The 14,832-nt window shown below is 36.1% G+C and overlaps 1 protein-coding gene across 6 annotated transcripts in view; it reads right to left on the reverse strand.

Annotated features, from left to right (window-relative positions):
• DMXL1 (Dmx like 1) overlaps positions 1-14,832 on the reverse strand; it is a 148,710-nt gene that overhangs the window by 77,184 nt on the left and 56,694 nt on the right. For all 6 annotated transcript variants that reach the window (XR_013961148.1, XR_013961149.1, XM_080679390.1 and 3 more), the window contains exons 14-20: positions 14,282-14,371; positions 14,098-14,200; positions 11,525-11,644; positions 11,001-11,222; positions 6,314-7,999; positions 4,972-5,079; positions 1,177-1,346 (exon numbers count right to left, since the gene is read on the reverse strand). Coding sequence is in view for 4 of the 6 variants with exons in the window: in XM_080679390.1 (XP_080535516.1) it covers positions 1,177-1,346; positions 4,972-5,079; positions 6,314-7,999; positions 11,001-11,222; positions 11,525-11,644; positions 14,098-14,200; positions 14,282-14,371 (2,499 nt within the window). In the remaining 2 variants the exon portion in view is untranslated. The remainder of the gene's footprint in view (positions 1-1,176; positions 1,347-4,971; positions 5,080-6,313; positions 8,000-11,000; positions 11,223-11,524; positions 11,645-14,097; positions 14,201-14,281; positions 14,372-14,832) is intronic.

Genomic DNA, 14,832 nt, shown 5'->3' on the forward strand with positions numbered 1-14,832 from the left:
GGGCTAGGGGACCTCAGGCTGCTCCCCCCGCCCCAGCTCCAGGCTGGGGGACTTCAGGCCATGCCCCCCACCAGGTGGGGCTTGACAGGGGACTTCAGGCCCGTACCCCCAACCCTGGCACCAGGCCGGGGAACCTCAGACCACACCCCTGCCCGGCGGGGCTTGACAGGGGACCTCGGGCCATGCCTCCCACCTTGGCCCCAGGCCCGGGGACCTCAGGCCATGCCCCAAACCCGGCAGGGCTTGACAGGGATCTCAGGCCTCATCCCCTGCCCCAGCGCCAGGCCGGGGGACCTCAGGCCACAACCCCTGCCTCTGCGCCAGGCCAGGGGACCTGAGGCCATGTCCCCCACCCAGCGGGGCTTGATGGGGGACCTCAAGGTCCGCTTCCCATCCTGGTACTGGGGTAGGGGACCTCAGTCTGCTCCTCCCGCCCCAGCACCAGGCCAGGGGACCTCAGGCCGTGCCCCCCACCAGGTGGGGCTAGACAGGGGACTTTAGGCCGCACCCCCCCACCCCAGCACCAGGCTGGGGGACCTCACGCCACACCCCACCCCAGCACCAGGCCAGGGGACCTGAGGTTGTGCCCCCCTGCCTGGCAGGGCTTGACAGGGGACCTCAGGCCATGCTCCCCACCCAGGGGATCTCAGGCCATGTACCCCACCTGGTGTGGATTGACAGAGGACCTCAAAGCACGCCCCCCGCCCTGGTCTGGGCTGGGGGACCTCAGGCCACGCCCCCCTCCCCTAGCGCCAGGGACCTGAGGCTACATCCCCTGCCTGGCGGGGCTTGACAAGGGTGGGACTGGCTGGGTCTGGATCTAGCCCGATGGGGGGAGTGGGGGGTGGCACTGGCCGGGTCTGGGTCTCATGTGATTTTGAGGCACATGTGGGTGGGCAGGGACTTGACTCTGGATCCCGAGATGCACCCCAGACTCTGACAGGAGGAAGGTTTTCATATACATTTTACTAATTTTCTTTCATCTCTGACACTTCTATTATAGAGAAAGAGCAAATAGCAATATTAAATTATTTCCTCTAATTAATCCCCTTTTAATGTGCATTAATTTTGTGCACCAGGCCACTAGTGTAAAATTATCTCACTGCTTCAAAAAAACAAAGAGTAATTTAAAGGAACATCCAAAATATAATTTTCATACCAATATAAAATACTTACCTTTTCTATGCATTTGCGTAAAATGCAAATATTCCGGACCCACCATCCCACACCCATAGCTCTCAGTTCAGACCAAGTGGGATTGTCTTTCTGCATTGTTGGCAACATGTTCAGCAGTTCTTCTTCTGCTACTGAGTGAAATGCCCAGGCAAAATGACTAGTAGACAAGCCTAAAGAAATGTCAAAACAATGTTGGGTAAGAAGTGTAAACACAATTATACAATGATTATCAGAAATGTGTTCCAAATTTGCAATAAAAATGTCTAAACTTTGTATGAGACTCAAAAAGTTACAATTAAGTATTTAGGGCTAGAGGAAATATGGGTTATTTTTTTTTTCTTGCTTCTCTAAACAATTCTATCACTTCAATATTTTCTATAATGAGCATATATTTTTATAATTAAAATATGTATATTTAAAAAGATAAGAAAAAATGCTTATGGCAAATGCCACTGCATTGATTATTTTTGTTCTCTATTCCCCATGACTTTTTCTTAGAAAATGAGAAACACAAGGTATTTTTCTATACTGGTATGATTCTTCTTCAAAGCTGATTCTCATTTTCCTTTGGTCAACATTTGTTTTGTGAATTTAATCCTATGTGGAAAAAAAGCATCAAATAAACATTATATCCTGGTGAACAGAATTTAAGACAGTAAAGACTCATATCAAAAAGTTTTCATACTATTTAATTTGTGTTTTTCCCATTAATACACCTTGTTCATAAAGTTATTTTTATTAGCAATTCAATATTTTACCATATTAATATAGCAATATTTTCATAATGACTTAGTCTATTTGGGGCATTTGACTTATATGTAGTTTTTCACAATAGGTAGTACAAATATAAAAAAAGAGCTTTAAAAATCTTTCCTTTTTTCTTCCCAAAGTGGGATTAACATATATATTCCCATGTTGCTTTTTAAAGAGGTTTTCTTAATTTTCAGTACTATAACCAATATTCAAGTACTTGTTTACCCATATAATGCTTACTTTTTATAGTACAGTGAATTGTTACCTCATCATTGTGTTAAATTGAGTTTCCTTCATTATTAGTGAAATAGAGAATTTCCCCTAGCATTTCTTTACTCTTTGTATTTTTTTGTTATTTATCTATTTTGGCTATTTATCTGTCCAGAAAAAGGTACTGATTTTTTATGTTTTTATCAGCCCCTTATACATTATAGATAATAAACTTTATTTGACATTTAAAAGAAAAGTCCTAGCTGGGTGGTTCAGTTGGTAGGAGTACTGCCTTTGCACCAAAGGGTTGCGGGTTCGATTCCCAGTCAGAGCACATACCTAGGCTTTGGGTTTGATTACTGGGCAGGGCACGTATAGGAGGCAATGGATTGATGTTTCTTTTTCACAATGATGTTTCTCTCTCTTTCTCTCCCGCTCTTTCCCTCTCTCTCTTCCTCTCTTTCTAAAATCAATAAAAACATATCCTTGGGTGAGGATTAAAAAAAAAAAAAAAAAGACTATGAAGACTCTGGAATCAGAATGCATGCATTAAATTCCAAGTCCATCCCTAACTAACTATGTAACTTTGAGCAAGTTTCTTGGTCTCCTGATTCCTCAATTTTCTCACTTAAAAAATGTGAATAATCATGGAACCTACCATAATACATTGTTGTGAGGATTAAATTAATAGTGTTAAAGCATTTAGAACAATACCTGGCACATAATAACTATTATTATCCCACTAGGGGCCCGATGCACGAAATCTGTGCAAGAGTAGGCCTTCCTTCCCCCAGCTGCCGGCATCGGCTTCATTCTGGCACTCGGGACCCAGGCTTCCCTCTGGCTGCCGGCAGGCACCCGGGAACCAGGCTTCCCTCACAGTCCCAGCTTTGTCTGGAAGGTCGTCCAGAAGGATGTCTGGTCTAATTAGCATATTACGCTTTTATTATTATAGATGTCACTATATTAAGAAGGTACTTTTGTATTTATACAGCACCATTTACATTAGCAATTCTCTCAACCTATTGGCACCACATGGGGTGTTTATTGTTCAGTTTCTATTTCTTCTTCACAGTACATTTTGTTTAGTATTACTGGGTGAAGATGATTAATTACAAGATGTGGCTTTGAAATATATGGACTGAAATGTTTAACCTAATATCCAGTGCCAAAGAATTTAAAATTCTCATTATACCCAAGTCTATGGGGGAAAAAAAGAAATATAAATTTAAAAAAAAAAACCACAATACTTATAGTGTGAACAGACTATTATTCTAAATTATTTTTACACTAGAGGCCCATTGCATGAAAATTCGTGCACTCAGGTGGGGTGGGGGGTCCCCTCAGCCTGGCCTGCACTCTCTCGCAGTCTGGGACCCCTCAGGGGATGTCGACCTGCCAGCTTAGGCCTGCTCCCCGGGGGATTGGACCTAAGCTGGCAGTCAGACATCCCTCTGGCAGCCCAGGAGCCCTCAAGGAATGTCCAACTGACAGCTCCGTGGGGAGTGGGCCTAAGCCATTAGTCAGACATCATTAGCGCTGCTGCAGAGGCGGGAGAGGCTTCCACCACTGCCACTGCGCTGGCCAGCCATGAGCCAACTTCTGGCTGAGCAGTGCTCTCCCTGTGGAAGTGCACTGACCACCAGGGGACAGCTCCTGCATTAAGCGTCTGTCCCCTGGTGGTCAGTGGGCATCATAGCAACCAGTCATTCCAGTCATTCTGCCCTTAGGGTCAATTTGCATATTACCTTTTATTATAGAGGATTTCTATTATCTCTCAACCAAGTTCAATAATTTTTCATAAATAATTAAAGAATTTGACTTAGAATTTTAAGCTTTACTTTCCCTCAAAATGGGGAAGAAGGAAGCAAAAAGAGAAACAAGGACAGAAAGGAAAAGAGAGAGCAAGAGACGGAGACCAATTAACAGAGGCTAACTTGTAGTCAATAATGCTGGAAGCCAGCTCTATGTCTTGTACTTCCTGGGCACTGAGCTAATAAATATCCTGTTTTGCTTAAGGTACCTTAAACTTAAGTATTTGTTACTCTGAAAGTTCTGACTAACAGTATATAACAGTATCTGAAATGTTCTTAAATTAATATCTAAAATACACATTAATGTTAACAGTAGTTTTGGGGGTACTCTTTTATAAAACAATTAAAATTTGAATATGTATCTTTTTCTGTAACAAAAATGTTATTCAATTTTTTTCTCTAAAATTTCAAAAGGGAGAAAAAGATAATCTAGAAAAGAAATTAAAGAGAATGAAATGCTAATTGGCCTTTAATGTATGATGTGCTTAAAACATAACACAGAATATCCAATTGCCCAACTGCTACATGTTTCTATTTCTTCATTAATTCTTTCCACCTACCAAAAATATTCCAATACTGCCTCAGTGGTTAAAGTGTTGGCCCACACACCACAGGGTCACCAGTTAGATTCTTGGACAAGGGCATGTATAGGTTTGATCCTAGGCCCCGGACAGGGTGCATGTGAGAGGCACTTAATCTGTGTGTCTTTCTCACATCAATGTTTTTCTCTTTGCCCCTCTCTCCCTCCCTTCCACTCTATAAATCAATGGAAAAAAATATCCTCTGGTGAGAATTAACCAAAAAAGGAAAAAGAAAGAAAGAAGAAAAAAAAAAGGAAGAAAATTTCCGATACTTTAAGTAAAGAAATTAAGTGAAAATAAACATTTTTAAAATAAATTATGAAAACTTAGCATGTGTCAAATTTGTCAGCATTATATCTGAGCAAAAGCAAACTTCTGAAGCCTTTCTTTTCCTCTTCTTGCCTTACTTCCTTTTAACAGATTACTACCAAAATCACCTTGGTGAAGGAGTTGAGCTCGATAAGCTGGAAGGGAAGTTGTAAGAAAAGTATGAAGTCGAACAGCCAAAAGAAATTTTAACCCACATTCATCAAGAGTTTCTCCACCTATAAAAAAGGAAAAAAGCATTTACTTTTTTTTATTTGTAAAACAACATTTCATCAGCAAAACACAAGTAAATGCTAATAATTCTGACAAGCAGCAAATGTCACAGCCCCAAATACAGAGATAAAACATTCTAAAACTGAAAAGTTATCAGTCTAAATATTTATTTTTTCCTATACAATTATATACTATAGAAAGGATAGTTAAATATTGTGAAAAATAATAAAGAAGAGAATAAACTGACTCAGAGTTTGTGACATTTCTTATAATCAGACCTCCTCTGATCTGAATCTTACAATTTAAATTTTAAAATAGTTTAACCTTCTCTGTGGTATATGTTACAATATTTCCCATATTGATTCAAGTCATACACTCACCCCAATAATGTTCTGCTAACACTGAAATAGTTATACAGTGGGAAGGCCTGCTTTTTACATTAAATAATTAAAAACATAACATACCTATAATATATTTATATAAAAAATAATATCTACTAGCAATACTTCTTAAAGTAAAAGTGTCATAATTCATGGCCAACATTTTTTCTTTAATTTTTAATTATTATTTTAAGTTTATCCCATATTTTCCTTTCAAGCAGAGTTCAAGGGGTGTAGCCTACTGATCTCTATCTGGTACACCTGGCTGCATTTGTTTATTTCAATCTTTGAAATCTGATGGAAATCCTACATTCAAATTGATTTGTAACTCAGGAGATTACAAAAAAAAAAAAAAAAAAGATCTCTGGATGAGGAATAAACCTAATTTTATTATGCTTATTTTTGTTATTCTAGGTAGAAGTATACATTAATGCAAATTTTTAAAGAAACCTCAATATATTAAAAGCTAAATAATAGCAAATTATCACAACATGAAAAAAAATAAAATGGAAATCACATTTGCATTATCTAAAGTAATTATGTAATAAGAATGTTAACTTTTCCTAAACTCAAAGGATTCAGGTTGGTCTTTAATATTATTAAGCAAACTATTAGGTAAAAATTTAAAATGACTGACAAAATGAATTTTTGTATTATAATTTCTATTTCAAATTCTATTTCAGAGCATGATTTATGGGATAAGTAGCATATTTTCAAGTAAAAACTATTGTGAAGTCAGCATTGATGATTAAAAACCATTGTGAGCATCATTTTTATAAAATATATTTTAGATTTTCTGTGAAATTAGGTAAAAATATCACTAGTTTTTCTTTTGATCCTGTACCCAATTTAGTTTTACCTTGGCTTCTGTCTCTGCTTTCTCCAATATCAGTGCTGGTAGTTGCAATTGTATCTGCTAAGGCCATCAAAGACATCTGCTCCATCCTGCTGAGTCCTGGTAAACTAGAATGAAGTAAGTGGCCAGAAAGAACCTGAGCATGCTCAGGACCAAAGTAAGTTGGACTATATTGTGAAAGGTCAATAACCCTGGGCTTTGTATTTTCTTCATCTGTCTCTAACACATTACTATCAGTCATTAGAGTTGAAATCTGAAAAAGCTCATCATAATTTTCTTTTGATAACTGGTTTGAGTTATTCAACGTACTCTGATTACTAGATTTCTCCAAAGATGAGTAATAGCTATCATCATCTGCTGCAAGTAAGGCATATAAAGGAAGTGGAGGAACAGAATCTATTTCTGTGTAATCTGTATTTTCACTCTTGTTGAATGTCTGGGGGTCTCTAGTGGTGCTTCCACTGGCACTGATGGTGAGAGACCTAAGGCGGCGCTCATGACAAGATTCAGTTTCATTCAGGGCCACAACTTCTCCAGCAATGCACTTGACAAGATGTGACAAGATGGCCTTTGCTCTTCGAACTTTGCCAAGATCCATGAGTTCCAAAAGCTGCAATGGATGGTACTGAGGTAAAGTTGGGGAAAGAACATGAGCTGCTTCAAAAAGACCTGAATCTTCCATGTCCACAGAAGGATCAAATGCAGTTTTCTTTCCACAGATTTTCTGTGCAAGACTTGTCATGGATCGAGTCAGAGTTTTCTTTGGAGGATGTAATCCAGAACTTGATGAGTTACTCTGTTTTATTAAACTTATTATAGATGGAGTGCTCCCATTGTATGAATCTGTTATAACAGGTTCTTGCTTAGAAGATGGCTGCCACTGGGAATATACATGCATCTCACAATCCATTCCTACCACCAGGATGCCATCCCGGACCCATGATAAAGAAACAGGAAAAGGTGGAGAGCCTTCTACAGAAGAAACCAAATCCACACTTCGTAACAGTACAAACTTAGAAAGAGGCACAACTTTAGTACTCTCCCAGAGAGGAAGTGCCAGGCTTTCCTTACTAGTCTGTTCTTGTACCTTGCCATCCAGGAGTCCATACATAAAAAGTTTTGATCCAATTCCTACAGTCAAGATATGAGAACCATCTTCCCTAGATATCCAATCTAAGTGAACTAAATGCTTTATGTTTGATGTTATACTCTCTTTACTGGATAAATATACCTCCTGCTTATTATAGGCCACTAAATTGCTATCAATGCTAATGCCAGAATCCAACACCGTATTTAACTCATCCAAATGAATTGTCTGTTCAAGGACCCAACATGAACCTCCTGTAGACTCACATTCAAAAATGCTTACATACATAACAAAGTCCTGAGAAGGTCTACTATTTGATGCAGGCTGCTTATATGCTACTGCTAAACGATTTGTGTGTGCACAGCTAACTTCTACAGGCCTACCAGGTACAGTAATACTACTATTGCTCTGAAGTCCATCTTCAATAAGTAATGGCCATTCCTCCCAAGTATACACAAGATCCATTTTTCCATTATTTGATGTGGCAGCTTCTCCATATGTTACTTTGCATCTCCAGAATCTTACTTTCTCATCTGAGCATGAAGTTGCCAATAAATAGGGAGCACTGCATATGGGATATATGGAAGAAGAACTCAGATGACCTAAAATAAAAATAATCCATTAACAAAATGTCAAATTTGGTTAAATATTCTATTTTCATGTACTAAAGGTTTTAGTCTTTTGTATGACTATTGTTAACAACGTAACAGTCAATATTTAGTTTAAGGGTCAATAAGATCAGTAAAAAGCCTTAAATGACAACAAAAAGTGTGCAAGAAGGACAATATTACCAAATCTGAAAGAACTCTGAAACAATTTAGTTCAATTCCTGCATTTTATAGGTAAAGACCCTTGACCAAATATGTTAAGTATCTTATGCCTAAATCAAATAGCTAGATTAAGGCAGAATTAGAAAACCTGAATTTAAGTCCTAGTTCTCAAGTCAATATCCTTTTCACAGCTCTTTACTAGTTTTACATATTATTGTAAATCTCATTTTATAATTTTTAAAAATACATTTTTTATTGATTTCAGAAAGGAAGGGAGAGGGGAAAGACATAGAAACATCAATGAGAAAGAATCATCGATGGGCTGCCTCCTGCATGCTCCCTACTGGGGATTGAGCTTACTACCTAGGCATGTGTCCTGACCAGAAATTGAACCATGACCTCCTAGTTCATAGGTCGACATTCAACCATTGAGTTACACTGGCTGGGCTATAAATCTTATTTTAAAGGTATCAATGCAGTTTTAAAACTTGTCAACATTCATTGGTCACATCTCTCTGATATTTTTCAATTCCATTTTGTGAGGAGTGGGCCATGCTTACCTAAATACTAAATGGCACTCAACGATTAAAGAATATTTGATATAACTAATGCTGAGAAGATTCCTAAGTGGGACATAACATTTTCTTGGGCTTACTGTAATCATATACTCTTAATTTCCTAAACCAGGATTTAGCAATTTTTTTCCTTAAAGGGACAGATAGTAATAACTATTTTGGCCTTTGCTAGCCATAGGTCTCTGCCACAACTACTCAACTCTGCCACTATAGAACAAAAGCCATATACAAATAAATGTGGCTACGTTCCACTCAAACTTATTTACAAAACAGGTAGATGACCCATAGTTTACCAACCCCTGTCCTATATAACATTTCTTATAATTAGAACATTTATCATATTTTAAAAGCCCATTTCAACATAATTGTAATCTTTTTTAAGTCCTCAAGGAATATACTATGTTTTCTAATAGTCTTGACTAAAAAAAATTCTTAAGGCTAGGAAAAAAATTTTTACAGTAGTCTCCCCTCATTTACAGTTCACCTTCAGTGGTTTCAAATACCAATGAGCAAATGAGATCTGAAAATATTAAATTGAAAATTCCAGAAATAAACAATTTTTACGTTTTAAATTAAACACCATCCTGAGTAGTATGATGAAATCTCGCACTGCCCAGTTTTGTCCTGCCTAGAACATGAGTCATCCCTTTGTCTAGTGCAATGGTCGGCAAACTGCGGCTCGCGAGCCACATGCGGCTCTTTGGCCCCTTGAGTGTGGCTCTTCCACAAAATACCACGGCCTGGGCGAGTCTATTTTGAAGAAGTGGCGTTAGAAGAAGTTTAAGTTTAAAAAATTTGGCTCTCAAAAGAAATTTCAATCGTTGTACTGTTGATATTTGGCTCTGTTGACTAATGAGTTTGCTGACCACTGGAGTGTATCTACACTGTGCTACCAGGCTGATAGTCACTTAGTAATCAGAGCAACTATTGCGGTATCTCAGTGCTTGTGTTCAGGTAACCCTTATTTTACTAAATAATAGTCCCAAAAGTCTAAGAGTAGTAATGCTGGCAATTTGAATAATCCAAAGAGAAGTGGTAAAGTGCTTCCTTTCAGTGAAAAAGTATGCACATATAGGAACAAACATAGTGTATCTAGGGTTTGGTACTATCCTCAGTTTCAGGCATCTACTGGAAGATTTGGAACGTAATTCTTCAGAATAAGGGGGGATTACTGTACCATACATTAGTTTTGCCAAACAAAATAAATTTCTTCTTTTTCCCTAGAACTGCTTTTTTTCTTCCAAACTCAACTGGGGCCAAAGTTAGATAAGAGGGTTGTTTTCAGAAATATCCTCAGTTTCTCTTACATTTGCCATATTATTTTAATTGGAATTCAGTAGTGAAGATCATACTGACTAAAGATAATAGTTCTTAAAAGTTTCAATGTAAGTCATTCTTTTTCAAACGTTCACTTTCCTTGTACTGATGCCTCTTTTATTTAAATATACAAAGAAGTAGAATGCAGATATTATCAGAACACTGTTAATACCTACATCTGCTAATTTAAATTAGAAAAAAAATTAGGTATCTGATAACATGGCAACTGAAAAGCATTCAAAGTAATCAGTCAAAAAAAAAAAAAAAAAGAATGAGGGAAGTAGAAAAGACCAAAACCCACACTATGACTATGAAAATGAAAGAATTAAGTGATAAGAAGATAAATTTTGTCTTAGTTTTCTTGATACCCTAGAATAGCAGTTATTTTTTGTGTGCATTAGAATTATCTAGAAGGCTTGTTAACACAGACCCCAAGAGTTTGTGATTTAATAATACTAGGGTACAGCCCAAGAATTTTTATTTCCAATAAGTTCCCTGGTAATGGTGATGCTGCTAGTCTGGGGACCGCCTTTTGAGAACTACTGCCCTAAGATAAAGATACTAAATATGAATCAGGAACCACACACTCATAATCCTTCATAGCACATGGCTCCAGGCAGCACTACAAATATTATCAACGTTGGCAAATAAGGGGCATTACTATCTCTACCCTAGAAACTTTCACTTTGTCTTCACAAAAGGATAACGAGAATTTATTTTAGAAATCAATATTTAAGACTACAACTGACTAATAAATTTGTCAAAGCAATCTAAAAACAATGAGAAATTTAAGCTATCAAATTTAGGGTACTTAAAGATAATCTTTTCATTAATGTTCCTATGTGAATTTAAAAAGTAGTAGTTGCACATATTTTTAATTACCTAGTAAGCACTCATGGATTACAAAGTTTACACAGTCTTTTTTCACGAAATTTACAAACCTGCTGATGGCTTAACACTTATTATCTCAACTCCTTGTGGCAAATGCAACTCTTGGCTATAAACCATTTCTGAAGACAGAGTCAATTTGCTGGTACTCTGGAGATTTGCTCTGCAAGCCTGATACTTCTGTGAAAAAGGAGATAGGATTTTCTCTGGAGAAGATGAATAATGTTCTTCTGGCTGCCAAACTGCTTCAGGTATTTTTTTATCTATATTTTCATCTATAAAACATAAGAAAAGAAGTAAAAACCAGGGGTGTGGGGAAACCCTATAAACATTATAAATTGCTACATTTCATAATCCAAAACTGCCTTCTAAAAGATTTTAAAAGTAATAAACATATTCATATGATTCTTTATTAACAAGAAAATAAGAATCATTTTGCATTTTTAATTAACTGAATAAACTATATTATCACTATTCAATAAGAACAGCTTTAAAAATATGCACTGAACTGTCTAATCTTATGTACTTTGTTAATTTAAGCCTACTGAATAAACTATATTAAAACAAAAAGACTCACCCAATGAGACAGGAATGGACTTTAAATGTAAATTCCACATGTGTAACAATGAGCGGTTGTCTTGAGTGCACTCTATTACAATTAGGTAGAATTTTTCAGAAAATCCATTAGGTGAGCTGCCTATGGATATTAATGATATTTTTCACTATCAACATGGATAAGTGAGATAACTTATTAAATATGCTAACTTAAAATAACTGATTTTTAAAAAAATATATTTTATTGATTTCAGAGAGAAAAGGAAAGGGAGATAAGAAACAGAAACATCAATGATGAGAGAGAATCACTGATCAGCTGCCTCCTACACAGCCCACACTGTGGACTGAGCCCACAACCCAGGCATGTGCCCTGCCCGGGAATTGAACTGTGACCTCCTGGTTCATAGGTCAGTGCTCAACCATGGAGCTACGCTTGCCAGGCAAAATAACTGATTTTTGAAACAATCAAAACTCTTATCTACAGCTCCAAATACAAAAGGCAATTATAGAACAGAATCAACTTTACCACATGAACTTTATTAATTTAAAATTTTAACAAGTATACTATACTTAAATTTCATTTTTGAACTGACAGTCTTAAAAAAATCACATAATACAGTCATCACCAATACAATGTTCACACAGATTAGACCATATTAAGTAGGAATTTTCTGAACAGATAAGAACTATGTGATAGGTACTTTAAGTCAACATATCATGATGAAAATTATGTTGTCAAATATATTTTGAAATAAGACCATAATGAAATGACCTGTTAATGATGTTTATCTAAGGACCGATATATCAGTATTCATTATCCAACATATTATTCAGGAAAATTTTTCTTAGTCAAAACTGCATAATTTAAGCAGCACATAAGTTGCTTAAAATAAACTTAAAAAATGCACCTATCTAAAATATATCATAAAATCAGTAATTCATTATTGCCTGAAAAAAAACAAACTTAAAAATGCTAGATTTTAACCCAAGTTTTCCTTATTTTCATCATGCACAAAATTATATCTAGAAAATTACATTACAGAAACTATATAAATCATAGAGCATATAAAAATATCAGAAAACTACCATTTTGTCCTTTTAAATTTGCATAGAAAAAAAGTTTCAAAGGAACACCAGCAAAGAAAGATAACCATAATATCTTAAGAGACTAAATGAAAAGAAAACTTTAGTAATGTGTTCTGGGTGAGATAGGCATTTAAAATTACAAGAATTAAGAGAAAGGGAAGGAAGAATACAGGATTATAACAAAATAAAAAATACCAGAAATAAATCTATTTCTGATAAATTTTACTAACAAGAAAGTTTTAATGAGAGGAATTGTTAACAATACTAGTATTTTTATTAATACTTTAATATAAAAAAGAAAAAGTACAGAACATTTTATTGAAAATAAATAACCCTTTATCCTGTAACTGACATCTTTATTTCTCATTTTTTAGCATCCTACCATCATTATATTTAGAGGTTACAAAAGCACTGTAAGTGTTTTTTGCACAGTTCATGAGTTCTCAGGCAAAATAATAGAAGACTAAGTGAAAGCAGTGATAAGAAATCCTATATAATAAAAGCGTAATATGCTAAGTGTCCAACCGTTCATTGGACCATTCATTAGACCATTCCACTAGTCGCTATGATGCACACTGACCATCAGGGGGCAGACGCTCCGATTGGAAGGTTAGCTTGCTGCTGGGGTCCAGCTGATCAGGACTGGGCGAGACGGACCAGACGGGCCAGACGGGCTAGACATGCCCTGGAGCCCACCCTTGGTCTCTCCCAGGCAGGTGGCCCCCATAGCCCTGATTGTCGCCGGCCAGGCCAAGGGACCCCACCGGTGCAAGAATTCGTGCACCAGGCCTCTAGTTAGACATAAAAGTATAGAACTCAAAGAAGTACTTCTCAAAGGAAAATGGTAAAAAGGTAGAATAAAGAAACAAGTACAACAGAAGTAAAAAAAAAATCTGGAACAAATAAAAATGTAGTCATTAATATTCCTTGAGGCTTATAACTAACTTTTAAAACAGCAGGTACACACTGCATGGTTGCTTTATAAGAAAGGTCATTTTTGTGTTTGGTTTGGCTCTGAAAATTGAAACTGATGACCAAGAGATTTTAGCTTTATTTTGCTCTGTTTTCCTTTATGCAAATAAACAGTTAATATTGAGTGGAGGTGTTTAAATAATTTTCAAAACTATTTAATTTAAAGGATCTTAATTAAAACATTTGGTCTTTAAATTATAACTTGAAGTGTTAAGCTATTGCTTTAAAATTATAGGTGTCTACACTATCCAAATTGTTAGGGCAGGAGCAGACCTATCGAAGAGCACTCATGCATTAATGACAAAATACATTTATATTATGCTTTTTAGAAAACATAATTGACAAACCCTTTCAATTTGTTTATATTTCCTGATTAAAAGTAAAAAGATACTGATATTTATGATAAATAACGCTACAACCTACACAAGAAAATTTTAACTTCAAATAGATGATATGAGATATTATATCAATTTATCTTTATTAACTGCCTTACATACTCTATAGAACATTTCTCATTACATAAAAATTGGTCTTTACCTTCATCAGATAATATTCTGTCTTTTCCCATATTTTTCTTCTCAAGATTATTCAAAATGAAGTCTTCTTGAAAAACATGAAGCAGCTGGGTTTTTCGGCCTTGCTAAATGTAAATAAATAGTAATGTAAGTTGACATATATGTTATTTACCTAATGCTAAATGGCCACAAAAAAACATACTTACAAGTTTTGTAATGGGATCTAATGCGATAATGCATCCTGGCCTGGCTGTTGATTGTTGACTTACGATGTTAAACACTTCACCAACATATTTCTGTTTTTTTAAAAAATGGAAATAAACAAAAATATATATCTCCTTTATTAAACACTTAAAAATAATTAATAGCAAAAACATGAAATTTTAGGCATAATAATCAATAACAAATACGTTTAAGTGTGGCCAAATAAGTTCACAAGTCGCTTTCATTATAAACATCCTAGGACTCTTACCTTACTAGAAAATTACATAGGAATGAATAAGAATTACAGCTCTGTGCTTAGAAAAATAAAAGTAAAGCTTGGTAATTGTAAGGGGAAAAAGTATTTTATATCTATAAATGTGAAAGACTGACATCAATTTCATGGAACTGTTCTAAGAATCAATGCTTTTTAAGCACTAATTTTGAGGTAAGAAGAATGCAACTAAAGAAACAAGTTGACATATTGTTTATTGAGCCACTTATGTCCTGACTGCTATAATCAGTCATATTGTTCAAGTCAATCTTCATCATACTT

The sequence above is a fragment of the Plecotus auritus genome (assembly GCF_963455305.1).
Source record: "Plecotus auritus genome assembly, chromosome: 7".
NCBI lineage: Eukaryota > Metazoa > Chordata > Mammalia > Chiroptera > Vespertilionidae > Plecotus > Plecotus auritus.